Source organism: Pelodiscus sinensis, chromosome 2 (genome assembly GCF_049634645.1).
Source record: "Pelodiscus sinensis isolate JC-2024 chromosome 2, ASM4963464v1, whole genome shotgun sequence".
Lineage (NCBI taxonomy): Eukaryota > Metazoa > Chordata > Testudines > Trionychidae > Pelodiscus > Pelodiscus sinensis.
In genome coordinates, this window is record NC_134712.1 from 170,316,742 (window position 1) to 170,335,720 (window position 18,979).

The 18,979-nt window shown below is 46.2% G+C and overlaps 1 protein-coding gene across 2 annotated transcripts in view; it reads left to right on the top strand.

Moving 5' to 3' along the window:
* Positions 1-18,979, top strand: part of DPY19L1 (dpy-19 like C-mannosyltransferase 1) — a 128,000-nt gene that overhangs the window by 78,666 nt on the left and 30,355 nt on the right. For both annotated transcript variants that reach the window (XM_006124052.3, XM_006124053.3), the window contains 3 exons: positions 15,542-15,628; positions 16,560-16,619; positions 18,197-18,277. In XM_006124052.3, the coding sequence (XP_006124114.2) occupies positions 15,542-15,628; positions 16,560-16,619; positions 18,197-18,277 (228 nt within the window). The remainder of the gene's footprint in view (positions 1-15,541; positions 15,629-16,559; positions 16,620-18,196; positions 18,278-18,979) is intronic.

An 18,979-nucleotide genomic window follows, 5' to 3' on the forward strand; every position in this document is an offset into this window, starting at 1 on the left:
GGCAGCCATTTAAATTTAAATGAAGCCGCGATTATTTTAATCGCGGCTTCATTTCCCTCTGCCGATCTGGCTAATCTACATGTCTCCGTCGACGGAGGCATGTAGTTTAGACGTACCCATGGTGTGGGGGCTTGTCCTGGCACCGCAGCTCAGAGACTTTCAATATCTGTGTTCAGCCAGGTCGTGACCCATGGCTTGTGCCGTTCGCGCCCTTTGATCATCGCTCGCACCCAGCTCCCTATTCAGTTCCTCTGAACCATCCTCGGTCACAGATGGAGCGCCTATCCCTTCAGCATTCTTTCAATCCCCTCAGGGAATCTGTAAATAATTAGCTATAAATAATTATCCCTTTTTTCAATCAACCTTTCTTCTTAATTAATAAAAAAAAAGAGGATCATTAACTTATTCAAGCTGTGGCTTTGTCAGCAGCTAGCGGCTTTAGCCTGTGTGTGTGTGTGTGTGTGTGTGTGTGTGTGTGTGTGTGTGTGTGTGTGTGTGTGTGTGTGTGTGTGTGTGTGTGTGTGTGTGTGTGTGTGTGTGTGTGTGAAATTGACAGGGAGTGAAACACATTAAACTCGATGCCTGGATCCCCTGGCTTCTAAAAGTGTACTCTCTGCTGCAAGCCCATGCCAGTCTCAAATGGGCATTCAGAGTGTATACGCTGCTTTGGGGAAGCACATATTCCCTCAAAATGTGGGCACTATTCCAAAATGACAGCTTGCGCCCGCAGGGACAGAGAAATGTGCCTCAAAATGCTGCTATTTGATAAAGCGCTGGACCCTAACACAACAGCTGGGGGACAAATTAGGGGGACTCAGAAATGAAGAGTCTCCCCCCTGACCAAACTTCATATAAAGAAAAAAGACTTCCCCTGCGAGATTGCTGCTGCCTGAGAGGATCAGCGCAGGAGATAAGGCAGGAACATCTGGCTCTGCCCCATGACCCTCAGCGCCAGGGCCAGGCACAAAAACAAAGACGACTTTGGTGTCTGAGTGGTCTTTCTCAGCACCGAAAGCGGCTTCAGTGCTGACAAGTGGCATCCGCACTTCAAAAGCACCGGCACCACTCCCTTCAACCCCGCAGGTGGCGCTGGAGCAATGGCTACCCTCTTGAGGAGGGTTGTCACGAAAAGAAACTCCCACTGGCGCCGGCAAGTGGGCCAGCACCGATGTCGGCACCGCAGAGCACTCCTGCGGTGCAGGCAGTTCCGGCAATGGCAGAGGCATCGGAGCCTCTAGCGAGTCAAGTGCTGGCACCAGAGGAGGAGCTGGCACCTGTGCAGGTGCAGGCATTGGCACTGGTGAAAACAGCTTCAGAAGTACAGAGACACGGGAGTCCCCGTTCCCTGTCTCCGACATTTTCACTGGGACCCTGCCCCTCCCCTCTACTATACAGCTTACCACTTCATAGAATCATAGAACCATAGAACTGGAAGAGACCTCAGAAGGTCATCAAGTCCAGCCCCCTGCTCTAGGCAGGACCAATTCCAACTAAATCAACCCGGCCAGGGCTTTGTCAAGCCGAGACTTAAACACCTCTAGGGATGGAGATTCCACTACTTCCCTAGGTAACCCATTCCAGTGCTTCACCACCCTCCTAGTGAAATACTTTTTCCTAATATCCAACCTGGACCTCTCCCACCACAACTTGAGACCATTGCTCCTTGTTCTGCCATCTGTCACTACTGAGAACAGCCTCTCTCCATCCTCTTTGGAACCTCCCTTCAGGAAGTTGAAGGCTGCTATCAAATCCCCCCTCACTCTTCGCTTCTGCAGACTAAACAGACCCAAGTCCCTCAGCCTCTCCTCATAAGTCATATGCTCCAGCCCCCTAATCATTTTGGTTGCCCTCCGCTGGACCCTCTCCAATGCGTCCACATCCTTTTTGTAGTGGGGTCCCCAGAACTGGACATAATACTCCAGATGTGGCCTCACCAAAGCCAAATAAAGGGGAATAATGACATCTCTGCATCTGCTGGCAATGCTCCTCTTAATGCAACCTAATATGCCATTAACCTTCTTGGCTACAAGGGCACACTGTTGACTCATCCAGCTTCTCATCCACTGTAACCCCCAGGTCTTTTTCTGCAGAACTACTACTTAACTGGTTGGTCCTCAGCTTGTAACTATGCTTGGGATTCTTCCGTCCCAAGTGCAGGACTCTACACTTGTCCTTGTTGAACCTCATCAGATTTCTTGTGGCCCAATCCTCCAATTTGTCTAAGTCATTCTGGACCCTATCTCTGCCCTTAAGAGTATCTACCTCTCCCCCCAGCTTAGTGTCATCCGCAAACTTGCTGAGGGTGCAATCCATCCCCTCATCCAGGTCATTAATAAAGATATTGAACAAAACCGGTCCTAGAACCGAACCTTGGGGCACTCCGCTAAAAACCGACCGCCATCCTGACATCGAGCCGTTGATCACTACCCGCTGGGCCCGGCCTTCTAACCATCTTTCTATCCATCTTACCGTCCATTTAACCAATCCACATCCCCTTAACTTCACCATGTCTACCAACAGAACAGCCCAAGACATCACTACTACCGCAGGCACTATTCGCCATATAGATCCCACTCTCATTATAGTGATCATTACAGACATCGATCCTGACAGGCGGTCTCCATACTACTCTCCTTCTCTACATGCCAGTTACAATAGGCGACATGCAAGCAGCAGATCATCCAGGTACTCATCACCTCATCCATCCAATCAGTACTACGACTACTGTTGTGACCCCCTGTGATGGGGCGAAGCAGCCCCGCCCTGAAGTTTCAGGGCCTAGCCAGAGTTACCTGGCCGCAGAGGCCCTTCCCCTGCAATCCTACTGGGCATGCCAAGACTACAACTCAGCTATAAAAGCCTGGGGAAGGGCTCAGTTTGGGCAGCCAGAGAAGGGTCCACGAAGGGAGCTCCTGATCAGCGTCAATCTGAGACCCCAAGCCAGTGGGGATGCCAAGGCTAGGGAAGGCCCATCCCGTACGCGGACTTCAATACCGAGGGCTCAGCACTGTTCTCGCTCCTCGGCACTGAAGAAACTAAAGACTTTGCGGGGTAGTTCTCCGAGCTGGAAGTCCAGGTCGGGACTACACCATTGCTTCAAGTCCCCGGTGCAGGCGTCTCCAAGTGCTGCTGTGCAGCGGAAACGAGCAGGCCGACCATCCAGTCTGGGTCAGCTACCCTCGCATCGTCCCTCGACGCTGGACACTTTTGAGGCAGTTCAGGACTTGATTAGCCTCACTACCTCCCCTCCACCGTCTGTTGAGGCAGAGAGGTTGAGGTCTTCTACGCCGGGAGCCATGTTGGCACTGGTTTCTCCGCCGTACTGGCTGGATCGGTCGGCACTGGTCACGTATGCAGTGGGACTGTCCCCTGTGGGACCAGTACCGCTTGCCTCTACGTCGTTGTCAGTCTCGGCACAGGTTGCCAGGCCTCACCCAGTGCTCAGCTGGACTCGACCTCCCTCAGTGCTGGGACCTCTCCCGGAACCGGTCTTAGCTGCGCCGGTGCCGTATTACTCACGTCTTGTGGCACCGACAATGGCACCGTCAGCAGTACTGGCACCAGGCCTTTTGCCCGGGGTGCTGGTACAGTCATTGACACCAGCATCTTCGGCACCACTGTAAGTTTCGGCACTGCTGCAAGTACCGACATCGGCCCCGGGGGCCATGCCGGTACCACCATTGCCAGTGATACCGATCCCTTCTAGGGCGGCCACCATGGCTCTGGTACCTTCAGTCCTACCCACCATGGCACCCACGGTGGCACTGATAGGGGTGCCATCTCTGGGGCAGTTGGACTCCGCAGTTCAATGCCCGCAACCGGCACCGACCTTGGCACTGCAGTCCATGTGCAACGTTTCGATGCCACAGTTGGGCCCGAAGCCCGTCTTTCCGGTACCAGCACTGGTACGACCTCACCTCACGCATGCGAGCAAGCCAGAATCCATGGCCAGGTTGGCCCCCCCGATGGTGACGGGGTACTCGTGGCCTGAGTCTGATTAGTCTTCTGATTCAGATGTGGGCTCTTTCAGATCGGGATCTTCGAGGGCTTCGTCACAGCATAGATCCCGTTCCCGGCACCGGCGTGATCGTTCGCACGTGCAACAGACTTAGTCACCCCAGCCGCACTGGCCTTTTTGGAAGCCATGGGCATACCGTCAGTGGCAAGGGACTGTGCCCCGTCCACGGTGTCCACTGTCTCCGGGCACCAAGCGCCCCTGTCGGCATTGCTGTCATGACTCCCTCCCTCGCTCCAGAGGACTGCTACTATAGATGCCGCTAGAGTCCTTCAGGCTTCGGTGCCAGAGCCACTTCCACACACGGTGGTGCCTGTCCAGCCTTCTCCTCAACCGGGCCCTATGCTGGATCCGGTGCCGATTCAGGAGTCGTCGTCGTCTCCTGATGAGGCCTTAGTGGATCCCGCACCGGGGATGCCGACCATGGATGCTCGATCGCATCAGGATTTGCTCTGGCGACTGGCCTCCAACCTGTGTGTCCCAGTGGAGCCAGAAGTAGAGGACACGGATCCGATGATAGACAACCTGTCCGACGATGAGCTCACCCCTTTGGCTTTGCCACTGAACAAAACTGTAGCTAAGATCACTAACGCCCTGTGGCAGACCTCAGCTTCCTTAACACCTACCTTAAAGGAGTCGAGAGGCGCTATTATGTCCCGCAGTTGGGGCACGAGCACCTATATTCCCAGCCTGTCCTGGGGTCCTTGGTCGTCCAAGCCGTGGCCCAGAAGTAGAGGCTTCCACGGCTGGGGCCGTCCCCAAAGGCTAGGGAGCCCAAACGCCTCAATTTAATGGGGCATAAGGTGTATGCCACCGGTGGGGTGGAACTCCGTATTGCTAACTAGCAGGTAATGCTGAGTCAATACGCCTATAACACATGGCAGGCGATGGATAAGTTCAAAGATAAGCTCCCCACTGAGTCGCGTCAAGAGTTTGGGGCTGTGACCATAGAGGGAAGAACTATCGCCTGCACGGCTCTTCAGGCTTCCCTGGATGTTGTTGACTGCAGCCCGTATCATGGCATCGGGTGTAGTTATGTGCCATGGTGCCTGGCTGCAGGTGTCTGGAATACCTCCTGATGTCCAGACTAATATTCAGGACCTGCCCTTTGACGGCAAAGCATTGTTCTCTGGGCCTACTGACTCGAGGCTGCACACGCTCAAGGACACAGTCTGCTCTCCGGTCCTTGGGGATCCATACACCGGCTCTTCAGCGATATCAGGTTCCTTACAGACAATAGGGGAGAACGCAGTCCCAGGTCCCTCGTGGGGATTACTGGAGATGCCGTCCTCGTGCTCCCAGTGGGGGTGTGAGGGTGGCTCTGGCCTCGTCTTCGGCCAGAGCTTGTTGTTGCTGCCCAAGAGGGGACAACCCCCGTGGGGTTGGTCAGGGCCCCTCTCAACAGTCCAAGCACCCGTTTTGACGGTCCTCTAGAGTGTTGCGCACCAGTTTCCCCCCCTGACCCCATGTTTGGGGCCAGGTTATCCCACTTTGCCTGTGCCTGGGCAGAAATCACCACCAATGCTTGGGTTCTGAGACTAGTCAGGGATGGCTATACTATCCTTTTCCTGGGCTCGGCCACTTCCAACCTGCCCACCCCGTCGCTTTTCAGGGACACCTCTCACGAAGGAATTCTCCGCCAGGAGGTGTTAGCGCTCCTCCAAAAGAGCGTGGTAGAAAGGGTCCCTTCACACTTAAGGGGCAAGGGGTTTTATTCCCGGTATTTTATTGTCCCAAAGCCTAAGGGTGGGGTTCGTCCCATTCTAGACCTCAGGGACCTCAACAAGACAGTGGTGAAATCCAAATTCAGAATGGTAACCCTGGCCTCTGTTATCCCGGTATTACAGTTAGGAGACTGGTACACAACTCTCGATCTCAAGGACTCTTACTTCCATGTGGCAGTAAGACCCAGCCACAGGAGGTTTCTCCGCTTTTTAGTGTCCCGCTGTCACTTCCAGTTTACGGTGCTCTCCTTTGGACTTCCAACAGCACCCAGGGTCTTCACAAAATGCATGTTGGTCGTAGCAGCATTCCTCCGCAAAAAGAGGGTACACGTCTTTCCGTACCTAGACGACTGGCTAATTCGTGGTCGATCCTACGAACAAGTGGTGGCTCATGTTTCCCTTACAAGGACTCTCTTCTAAAGACTAGGTCTCATGCTGAACAAGGAAAAGTCATCGTTGACTCCCTCTCAGCGCCTAGAATTCGTGGGGGCTCTCTTGGACGCCATGGTGGCGAGAGCATTCCTCTCCAGGAACAGATTTCTGTCCATAGTGGAGCTGGTCTCCAAGTTAACCCAGTTCCCCATTACAACCGCCCGAGTCTGCTCAAGACGGCTGGGACACATGGCGGCATGCACTTATGTGGTACGCCATGCTCAACTGAGGCTCAGATTGCTGCAGGCCTGGTTAGCGAAGGCGTTCAACCAGTCCAGGGGTCTCTGGGACATGGTTCTCATGGTGCCTCCAGCGGTAATTGCCTTCTTGCTGTGGTGTGCAGCGGGGTTCTGTTTACTGTACTTCCCCCCTCGGTGACACTGGTCACAGACGCTTCAGACCTGGGTTGAGGAGCGCACCTGGGGCATCACAGGACCCAGGGCTTGTGGTCCCCTGCAGAGCGGGCTGTACATATAAATGTCTGGGAGCTCAGGGCAGTCAGAAGAGCTTGCGAGACCTTCCTGACAAAGCTGTCATGCCACTCCATCCTGGCACACCTGGACAACACGGCGGCTGTGTTCTACATCAACAGGCAGGGGGGAGCCTGGTCTCCTCCCTTCTGTCAGGAGACTTTGTGACTGTGGGACCTGTGCGTAGCGCACAATATATTTTTGCAGGTGGAATACCTGCCAGGTTGCAAAAACGTGCTGGCTGATGCTCTGAGCAGGTCCTTCGGAGCCCACGAATGGTTCCTCAAGGATTCAGCCCTTCATCAGGGCTTCCACAGGTGGGGTTGTCCTCTAGTAGACCTGTTTGCCTCGGCACACAACACCAAGTGCCAGAGTTACTGCTCCCTGTTGAGGCTGGGGGACTACTCCAGGGGAGATGCCATGACCGTGCTGTGATCAGCAGGCATCCTCTATGCATTCCCACCGTTTCCCCTAATTCCCAGGGGTCTGACCAAGGTCAAGACCTTCAGGTCCACAGTCATCCTGATAGCTCCTCGGTGGCTTCAGGTTCCCTATTCTGGTGGATATGCTCAGCGAGGAGCCTATAATGCTCCCACCAGTTCGGGATCTCCTGACCCAGCCTTGGGACGGGGGGCTCATGGTTCACCCGAATCTCAGCTCTCCCGATCTGACGGCCTGGTTTATCCGTGGCTGACGCAACCAGAAAGGAAATGTTCCCAGAAGGTGTAGATGGTGCTCTTAGGTTGCAGGAAGCCATCCACCAGACGATCCTATGCAACCAAGTGGCGGCGGTTCTTCTCTTGGGCATCCAGAAGAGGGGTGTACCCATCCTGTGCACCTGTCCCGTCTGGACTATCTTTTTGAACTCAGGTCCGGTGGGCTCTCTACCTCTTCTATCAAAGTCCATGTGGCATCACTCTCCGCCTTCCATGTTGGATTGGTGGGATTCTCACTATTCTCTGACCCTGTGGTCAAAAGGTTCCTTAAGAGTTTGGATAAGTTGTACCCCTCGGTTAGACCCCCTCTCCCCGCTTGGGACCTTAACCTTGTGTTGTCTAGACTTGCGTTGCCCCCCCCCCCCCCCCCGAGCCACTGGCCACGTGCTCTTTGAAGCACCTCTCTATGAAGGTTGTGTTCATTGTAGACATTACATCGGCTCGCAGGGTCTCCAAGCTGAGGGCGCTAACTGTAAACCCTCCCTACCTAGTGTTCTCGGAGAATAATGTGAGGCTCCATCCTCACCCAGCTTTTCTCCCCAAGGTGGTGTCACCGTTCCATCTGTCCCAAGAAATTTACCTCCCGTTTTTCTTTCCAAAGCCCCATGCCTCTCCTAGGGAGCAAGTGTTCCACTCTCTAGATGCTAGGCAGGCGATAGCCTTCTATGTCGCTAGAACGAAACCCTTTTGTAAGTCCACACAACTGTTTGTTGCTTTCGTGGACAGAATGAAAGGGCTCCCTATCTCGACACAGAGGTTGTCCAGTTGGGTTACAGGGTGTATGAGGGAGTGTTATGTCCTAGCTGGGAAGGTCCCGCCCCGGGTTATAGCACATTCCACCAGAGCGCAGGCATCCTCTGTAGCTTTTGTGGCGCAGGTTCCAATTACTGAAATCTGCAGGGCAGCCACATGGTCATCAGTGCATACCTTTACGGCGCACTATGCGCTGACACAGCAGGCCAGGGAGGACGCAGGGTTGGGCTTTGCGGTCCTCAGCTTCGTGTTGTAAATGTATTTGTTTTTAATCTGTACCACATTGCACTTTTTTTCAACAGTTCTCTGTGTTCTGTTACTTGAATAAATATATTTGGATTGTTCAACTTTCGTGGACTTCTCTTTCTGGGTGCTCCGACCCCTCCTCCGTGAAGTGGGGTTGGCTTGGAAGTCACCTGATTAGAATGGACATGAGCAACCACTTGAAGAAGAAAAGAACGGTTAATTACCTGTAACTGTTGTTCTTCGAGATGTGTTGCTCATGTCCATTCGATTCCCCCTCTACCTCTCCTTCGTCAGAACATCCGGCAAGAAGGAGCTGAGATGTGGGAGCGCTGGCAGGAGTACTTATGCTCCACCATAGTGGCGCCACTCCAGGGGGCGCCCTGCGGGCGCTACGGGTACCATTAAGGAAAACGCTCCAGAGACACAATGCACACGGTGTGCGCACCTGATTCGAATGGACATGAGCAACACATCTTGAAGAACAACAGTTATAGGTAAGTAACCATTCTTTTCCCATTTTCTTTGCTGCCTCCAAAATTTTGTTTTTTTCTTATTCTGAGGAGTCCAACTTTTTTTCTTAAATCTGCAATGCTGAGCAACATGGGTTTTAAAAGGTGGCTCTCTTCAAAGAGTCATAGGTCCCTTTCTCGTTACATGGACAAAGAGTTTTCCTCTATGCATTTCCATCAAACCCATTGCTTTTAAAGGTTCTCAGGATCAGGCACAATAAAACCAGGGTCATTTTGATTACATCAACTTGGTCAAGACAAGTTTTGTTACCTTATTGAACTCAACCTCTGCCCTATTTGGCACCTCCACATCAGTTCTTGACTGTTTAAGAATATGGGTTGAAGTCTTCATCCCAGTCTGAATGTTCTGCAGCACCAAGCATGGCTCCTCATTGATTTTCAGGATTAGATGCATCCTGTCCACTGTGAATATAACATGCTGTTAAACAGCAGGATGAAATCTATAAAATAAATCTGTTTATCTCCAGAAATGAAGATATCATCTTTGGTGTAACCACTGTTATTTTTTTACCTGCCCGTTCATCTCTTTCCACACTCTTAGATTGACAATTGGAATTGAAAACATAAGGTCTCTGAATTCCATCAAGATTAATTTAGAATTAATGACACCTTTCCTGTCACCAGTAGATAGTTTCTAAGCTTTCACACATCTGACCACAACAAGGTTATACAGATTAATGACCCTACTTTGGGATTTCAACATGGTTTTTCATTATCCCATGAAACCACTTTTTGAGCCATTAGCTATATGCTATGGTACATTTGTCCATGAAGACAGTCTTTTTGATGACCTTCATTTCTGCACAAAGGGATAGAGAGATTGGGGCTTTAATGGCAGGTTCTCCATTGACTATGTTCTCCAAGAAAAAGGTATTAACAACTCCCTGCAAATTTTTTACCAGAGTTTTCTTCTGTTTCATATTAATCAGACTCTTCACTTTCCAGTTTTTCTTTCTTAAGCTGCTTTATTCTACACAGGAAGTGATCATTCATATGCTAATGTTGAGAGGGAACTGGCCTTTTTCTTGAGCAGAACTAGAACATTCAGGAAGTTCCTATGACTTTTGGTTTGTATTGAGGATAGGGCTAGGGTATACACCATCTTCCACAGAGACTCTCTTGCTGTAATCAGATTTACAGAGTTCTGCGACTTGGTCCTCACCCACAACTACTTCTGATTTGGAGACAATTTGTATCTTCTTCTTTGAGTGGTCCCCATGAATGCTCCACTCTAGGTGTCAGGCTTGTCCTGGTGCCGCTGGTCGAAGGATTTTTATAGCCATAGTCGACTGGACCACGCATGCGCGGTAGCACCACGCACCGTTCGCACCCTTTCCAATGTCGCGCGATCTGGCCCCTTGCCAGTACCTCTCAACCGTCCTTGGTTGCTGGCGGAGCTCCATTTTTCTCCTCAGAGAGAAGGCCATTTTCTGGAAAGAAAGTTGTAAATTTGTTAGTCTTAGTTTTTTTAGGTAGGTAGAGTTGTTCTCGTTATATTGTTAAAAAAAAGAATTTTTATATAAGAGCCTTGAGTTTGTCAGCGGTTACTTTAGTTATTGTTAGCTAAGGTAGGTTGTTTAATTGGCATCCCATTTGGACCGGGGCCAATATGCCTGGTTCTCCAGGTTTTAAAAAAATGTTCCCTTTGTAGGGAAGCGTTGCTGGCCTCAGATGGCCATGCCACATGTATACGCTGCCTCGGGGAGTCACATGTTCCCCAAAAGTGTGCCCACTGCTCCAAACTCACCGCGAGAGAATGTATATTTCCCATATCAAAGATAGTATGATTAACAATTCCAGAGATGCCAACAATGTCCATTTGATCAAACGCATCCTAAACAATGACCGCAACGAAGGCGTCCTCAACCATCCTGTGTGACCAACCCACTGTCTTCCAAGCAACAAGTTTGACTATTCCATCGAGGGCATGCACACACCAATCGCTGTCATAAACACCACGGGCACCACCCCCATATTTCACCATTGTGTACGACGCTTCTACAACCAATGGGCCAAGATAACGTCCGACAAATGGGTATTGGAGGTTGTACAAACAGGATTCACCATTCCCTCTACCTCTCTTCCCCCCACCAGTCCACCAGCCTCGTTCCTCTTCAGGGACCCATCTCACAAGGACCTCTTACAACAGGAAGCTTATCGCCTTCTTGCCATCGGGGTGATAGAGAGGGTCCTAGACCAGTTCAAAAGAAGAGGGTTCTATTCGTTTTACTTCCTAACGCAAAAGGAAACGGGGGGTAGGGGGGATTGGAGACCCATCCTTGACCTACGACAGTTGAATCGTTACCTTTGAAAACAACTATTCAAGATGGTGACACTGACCACTATAATCCCGTCTCTCGACAACAATTGGTTTGCAGCCCTCGACTTACAGGATGCTTATTTTCACATCACTGTTCATCCCACGCACAGACGATTCCTGCACTTTGTAATAAACAACGAACATTTCCACTATTACATTTTACCGTTCGGCCTGGCTTCAGCTCCCAGGGCCTTTTCAAAAACTCTCATTGTCATTGCGATGCATCTGCGCCATTGAGCAGTCGTCATATTTCCCTATCTCAACAACTGTTTAATAAAGGGTGCAACGCAACAAGAGACTGAGCACATGGTGGCCATTGTCAGAAAGACATTCGACTCCCTCGGCCTCATAGTGAATGAACAAAAGTCGACACTAACTCCAACGCAAACCATAAAATTTATGGGAGCCATTCTCGACTCCCTTGCGGCAAGGGCATACCTACCATAGGACAGGTCCCAGGCAATCCAAAACCTGGTGAACGTACTAGACAAAGCTCCAACAATCTCAATACACACCTGTATACGGCTTCTAGGCCTCATGGCCACTACTACCTTTGTTGTTCCTCACGCATGGCTGCATTTACGGAGTCTGCAACACTGGCTGGCAAGTGTATATACGCCTGCAACAGCATCACCATAACAGCATCTTACTTACCTGGCATCACCAATGTCATTGCAGACTCTCTCAGCAGACAGTTTCCCCTAGATCACGAGTGGGAAATAAGAACAGATATACTACAATGAGTTTTTCAGAGATGAGGAACACCCTTGGTAGATATGTTCACCACCACCAACAATGCGAAATGTCCCCTGTTTTGCTCCAGAGCAGGCATTGGAAAGGGTTCTCTCGGCAATGCTCTTCTAACCCCCTGAAAGAGAAGCAGCAATGGTCATCCTGATAGCCCCGGCTTGGCCGAGACAAGCATGGTATCCGTTTTTGCACAGAATGTCACTACTGCCACCTTGGCCTCTCCCGCCTTATCCAGATCTTCTCTCACAGGAGCAAGGCTCTCTGGGTATGTCTACACTACCACTCTAGTTTGAACTAGTGTGGTTAATGTAGGCAACCGGAGTTGCAAATGAAGCCCGGGATTTGAATTTCCCGGGCTTCATTTGCATATTGCCGGGCGCCGCCATTTTTAAATGTCCGCTAGTTCGGACTCCGTGCCCGCGGCTACACGCGGCACGAACTGGGTAGTTCGGATTAGGCTTCCTATTCCAAACTACCGTTACTCCTTGTGGAACGAGGTATACCGGTAGTTTGGAATAGGAAGCCTAATCCGAACTACCTAGTTCATGCCGCGTGTAGCCGCGGGCACGGAGTCCGAACTAGCGGACATTTAAAAATGGCGGCGCCCGGCAATATGCAAATGAAGCCCGGGAAATTCAAATCCCGGGCTTCATTTGCAACTCCGGTTGCCTACATTAACCACCCTAGTTCGAACTAGGGTGGTAGTGTAGACATACCCTCTCCTACATCCCAGATTGGATGCATTACACTTGACGGCATGGCTGCTAACTGGCTCAGAAGGGAAGAGACCCTCGGTTGTGAACAGTCAAAACGATACTGCTACACAGCAGAAAGTCGTCTACACGGAATACTTACCTTGCAAAGTGGCATAGATACTCCCAATGGTGCCTTTGGAATGACATCCAGCCGCTTGTCTCGCCTCTACATCAGAGCCTCGATTATGCTGTTTACTTGCAGAATACGGGTCTTTCCCTAGCGTCCCTGAAAGTACATTTGGCAGCCATTAGTGCTTTCCATTGTCCCATAGATGGTTCCTGAGTATTTACTCATCAAATGATGGACAAATTTCCACTACCCTATACTAGAAACCTACCGACCACTACACTTACCTTCCTGCCTCTAGCTTCCATCCCAGACACATTTCTCAATCTATATACAGCCAAGCCCTGAGATACAACCCGATTTGCTCCAATCCCACAAATAGAGACAAACACCTACAGGATCTATATAGAGCATTCTTAAAACTGAAATACCTACCTGAAGAAGTGGAAAAAACAGAGAGAGAGCACCAAAAAAGTACCCAGACATAAACTACTTCAAGACATAACTCAAAAGAGATAACAGAATTCTACTTGTCATCACCTAAAGTTCTCAATTTAAAGCCCTCCAACGCATTATCCAAAATCTACAGCCTAGCTTGGAAAATGACCCCTCATTCTGAGGCCCTGGGGGAAAGGCCAATTCTTGCTTACAAACAACCACCTAACCTCAAACAAATTCTTTCTAATAACCATGCAACTCACTTCCATCATAATCATCCAGGAATCCACCATCCCTGCAATCTTCCCCAGTGCCAGTTCTGTCTACACCTCTACACAAGTGATTTAATCACTGGACCCAACCACATCAGCCATCAAATCAGACACTCATTTAACTGCACATCCACTAATGTGATCTATGCAATCAAATGCTAGCAGTGCCCCACTGCAATGTATATTGGCCAAATTGGACAGTCTCTACGGGAAAGAATTAATGAACACAAATCAGATATCTGAAAAGGCAATACACAAAAACCTGTTGGAGAACACTTTAATCTTCCTGGACACTCATTAATGGATCTCCAAGTTGACATTTTGTTTTAGACCAATTCCACAGGCCAGATAGACAGAGAAGGGTTGGAACTTAACTTCATTTACAAGTTGAATTCTTATGCAAATGGTATGAACCCAGATATTGGATGGCCCACACATTATCTTCCATATCTTAATGACTTAATCAATTAGACAAACAACGAAGGTGCTAATGGTTCTTGATGTCTGTAGAATCTGATGTTGGTCATCTTTCTTTCCAAGTGCAAACTAATGGTTATCAGCCTTTTGTAACTATTTAGTCTTTAAGGTGCTACTAGACTATTTGTTTTTAAGTTTTTCCTGTTACAGACAAACTCAGCTATCCTTCTGAAGCTTATCTACTCACTGACTCTTTTTTTCTTCCTCCCCTCAATTTTTTTCTTTCTCCCCCATCCCCTTCCCTCTTTCCCTTATTTATTCTTGGATCTGAACTTCCAATACTCCTGACATCTGAGGAAGTGTGTTGTGCCCATGAAAGCTCGTACCATCTACATGTTTTATTAGTCTTTAAGGTGCTACTAGACTGTTTGTTGTTTTTTCGTCTACTAATAGTTTGTCTATGACCCTACTTAAGAGCATTCCATTTCCTGAGATCTTCAAAGCTGCAATGTGAAGTTTAGTGTGTGTGTGTGTGTTTAGTTATGCTTTTGTTCATGTTGGTAGATCAGGTGCTATAGTAAACAATACCTTTCTCTCTTCAATGCTGGACTCTAGTCTAAACTTCCCATTTCTTGGACTTAAGGAGCCACTTGAAAGGGAGCACCCACAGGGACAATGCTCAAAGAAAGATTAATTGTTACTCTGTTTGTTTGTGCAGAAACTGGAGTTCTTCAAGATGTGTGTCTCTGTAGGTGCTCCACTATCTGCCCTCCTTCCCCTTTGTTTTGGAGTTTCCTCAGTGGGACTTTGCAGTAGAGAAGGAACTTGTAAAGTCCTATATAGTAGTTCTCCTGTAAAGTCCTATGTAGCCTCCATTTGGGGAATAAGCATGAGTAGTGCACCATATGCCTGCCAAACAGGCACTGCTGTCAGAAATCTCTGATCAAAGGTGCAGGATCTATGCACATCTCAAGTGGAGTACCCAGAGGTGGACACATCACAAAGAACTCCAGTTATTATGCAAGATAACCACTGCTTTTTTTTTTTCTCCTCAACATTTCATTACTGCTTTGTCCCCAGAATTCTGAGAAACTGACTCAGCATATAAGTGACCTAGTAAAATAACTTGAAAGAATGAATGAAATATCAGGAATAGCTTTACAAAATGAAAAAAAATATTACTATGGGGTCAAAATATATGGTTATTAAATCTTGTAGTCCATATAGGCTGTATTGATTTAAGTTACTTACATCATCATAGTCATTCATGTTTACTATCATTTTAAACCTTTATTACTAACACTCCTGTCTTCTGAAGAAGTGGGCTGCACCCACGAAAGCTCATGATACCATCTACATTTTTTGTTCGTCTTTAAAGTGCTACCAGACTATTTGTTGTTTACGTTTTTCCTGTTACAGACTAACTTGGCTACGCCTCTGAAATTTTCTCAATACAGTTCTGTAAGTTGGGTCTGTAGTTTAAAGTTGATGCATAGTGTATACATATTGATCTCATATTTAAAGAGAACCATGGTATTGCTATCAGTTATCAATATTTATAATATATATGTATTTAAGAGACTGACTTGATGGTTTAGGATGGTATTCAGAGGTGTTTTGTATTTTCTTATTTCAGGCATCTCTTGCACTGTGTTTCATTTTGATGTTTGGCAACTCAATGCTATTGACATCATATTATGCTGCTTCTTTAGCAGTTATCTGGGTAAGTTTTAGAAGGACTTATTTGAGATGCTTAGCAATATACTTCTTCACTATTATCTGTAGATTAGACTGTTAAATGGAGAATTGCAACTACTCTATAGAGTAAGAAATGATGATACTTCCTTGCGATTAATAAGGCTAGTCTTGCGAGATGTTTGGGAAATGGTGAAATGTTAATGAAGTCAATAATCTGTAGACCCATCTAAGCTGTGACACAAGAGAAGCTGAATATGGATTTACACTTTTTTCATGTGTAAGGCTAAAACAATTGTTTTACAGCATCCTAGAAGTTATTAATGTGCTGGCAAATTTTGTAGAACATCTGCCATATGAGAGGTGTAGGTGAGTCATTTTAAAGTCGAAGCAGTTAAAGCTGTAGCTTAAGTAAGTTTCTGTTTGACGCTTAAGTAGTACAGAAAATAATATAGAGTCTTAAAATATGCATGTTTTTTTCAAAACTGCAAATAGTGTAGAAAAGAATGGTTACTAACATAAACAACAACTAATCAGAAGTTAGAAGTCTATATGCAAACAGTCCATTCTCTCAGGAAAGTTTGTCATTCAGTATCCAGCACCTTCATCACCCCTGTTTTTCACAGAAAAAACTTAGTTAAGCAAATCATATACTTGATTGATATACTTGATTGAGGAATCTCACCTAACAGAAGGAAGAGTGGTTCTAATTCATTGTATAGAAAATGGAATAATAAGGACATCAGTGCTTTAGTCTGTCTGATCATCATGAAATTGCAATAAGTGATTTGTTGCATGATATTCACTCATATAATGTATAGGTTACACGGGTTTGAACGAGACTTTTTAGTTTATATGTGAAATGTAAAGCTATAAAGAAAGAATACCTTTTTTTCATGTGTTACTGGAGTATGATTGGAAATATAAATACGTTTATTAATTTTTAATTATTATTTTAGGCTATTCTTGTATTGAGTCCAAAATTTCTGAAAAAGGGTAGAAAAGAAGTCAGCTTATGGGTAAGGATTGATATTTCATTAGAATTTATCAGAAAAGAACTACCACTTACTGGTCAGCCAAATCAGGAAATTTTCCATGTGCTCCTAATGCAGTGAAGATGTGAAAACTGATAGTTTCAAGTAATATTTTGAATATCACTATTTCAGAATTGACTAATATCCCACAAGGAAAACTGAAACACAAAGGAATAAACTTTAAAAGTAGTTGTAGCCAAAATTGCTGTGTTTTTTAACTAATAATTCTTTAAGTATGAAATCTTTTAGTCCAATTTTATCATAAAAATTGCACTGCTTAAACAAGACTTATTCCCAGGATGTTTCCAGAGAACAAAATTGCAAAATAATTCAATGTCTTATTTTTAAAAGCAAATTGTATGCACTTTTGTTTTAGAAATTCTGGGTGATATTGACAATGTGAATTTAGACTCAGAAACAAATATGAACAGCAAATTTCTCTACAGCGTCGAAAAATATGATTGTAGTACAAATTCACCATCATGGAGAGAATACCAGTAGAAAAATATGATTAAATATTGGATCTCACCAGTGTTGCAAAACAAAATCAACTCAGTACATTTTTGGAAGGAATACCATGATATGGGGGATAATTTGCACGTCTTATTCCTAAATTTAAAGGATGCTGATTAGCTAAAAAAATTAATGCAAATTTCTGTTACTTTGTGGTTAGAAAAAGTCTCTATTTGTGGAAATTTTAATTTAATTTCTTGTTACTATAGCCAATACATGTATTTCATCCTTCTGGTTGGGAAAAATAACATAATTAAAATAAATGTGAAGTGATACATACATGGGTATGTCTACACAGCAGGGCTAAAATTGAATTAAACTACACAAATTCAGCTTTGTCAATTGCATAGCTTAAGTTGAAATAGCTTAATTTGGCTTTTGGCACTGTCTACACAGCAGGTAGTCGAAGGAAGAACACTCTACCTTCGACTTCCCTTACTCATGAAATGAGGGTTACCATGAGTCAGAGTAAGAAGAACTCCAGCTCGACATTAATTTGAAATAAAGGCTTGTAGTGTAGACATACACTGTTATTTCGGAATAACTTCTGAAATAACACTGCTATGTAGATGTACCGTAAATTAGATTAACTGAACTATTTCAGGAAAGATGACCAAAATGGGTTATATCAATTTAAAAATTATAATATGGACACTTCAACTTACAACTAATCTGCTAACTGTTGTGATTTGTTTTATAAAAAGAAGCTAAAAGTAAGATTCTGGAAAGCTAATTTCTGCTGATTGAAAACTTGCTGTGACATTGTTTCAAAGCTCTAGAAAAGAAGAATAGTGATAGAAGGGAGTCTTAATTCTAATGATTGGAGCAATGTGCATAAATCAGTACTAGATATTTCCATTACAGTAGGAAATTTTTTAATATTACTACTGTGTCCTAGAATTATTGAAGTGTACTGTGACTGTCTGTTCTGTTATTCTTGACACTTTCCTGACACACGAGAACTTTTTCCACTAACTGCAAAATTCCTGTATGCTTTTTCCCCCCTCTTGTTTTACTCTTTCAGTCTCAATGTAGCCTTTATTTTGTAGGCCATTGAAGGAATTGCTTGCGTATTTGGGACAGTGACCTTGAAATATTTGACATCCCTTATATTCAGAGTCACCGATGATGTAAGTACTTATTTTTAAAATTTAGTCATAGTTAAAAGTATTATTTTAGACAATTAAGTTGCTTCATTTCTTATTTAAATCCTTTACAATAGTTTTTCTTCTTTTAGAAATAAAATATTTTAACTGCACAATATTGATGATGAAGGTTAATTTATTATTCCATCTTCTTTATAAATAAAATGAACTTAAAAGTTAAATCAAATCAATAAATAAATGTTGTTACTTTTTATCAAGCCAATACATTGTTCCCAGAAAATGAGTTAGTGGGAAAAGTGGAACTTTGCTCAGATCTTTTAACTGATCACCGTTGTTATAGGAGTATGCATTTCTTCTTTGGGTGATGTCACTGTGGGTGCTCCACTGTAGGTGATGGGCCTTCCCTGGAGCTGCAGGATTGGAGACTTTTTTTCATAGCAGTCAGCAGTTGGGCCATGCATGCGCAGTAAGCATCTCACACTGCTGGCGGTTTGACAGTTGAGCGTGGCCTGACTCCCTCCCCTCAGTTGCTCTTCTACCGCCCTCGGTCACAGACGGAGCTCCCCTGCTGCTTCAGGAACTTCTCTCCTCACAGGAAAATTCTCACTCTCTTCGCCACCTTTTGACCTCATTCACTTACAGATCATCTTGTTATATTCTTTGCACTTAAAAAAAAAAATACTGGGGGAACAAGCTCTTCCCTTTGTGCTAGCAGCTTCAGCGGCA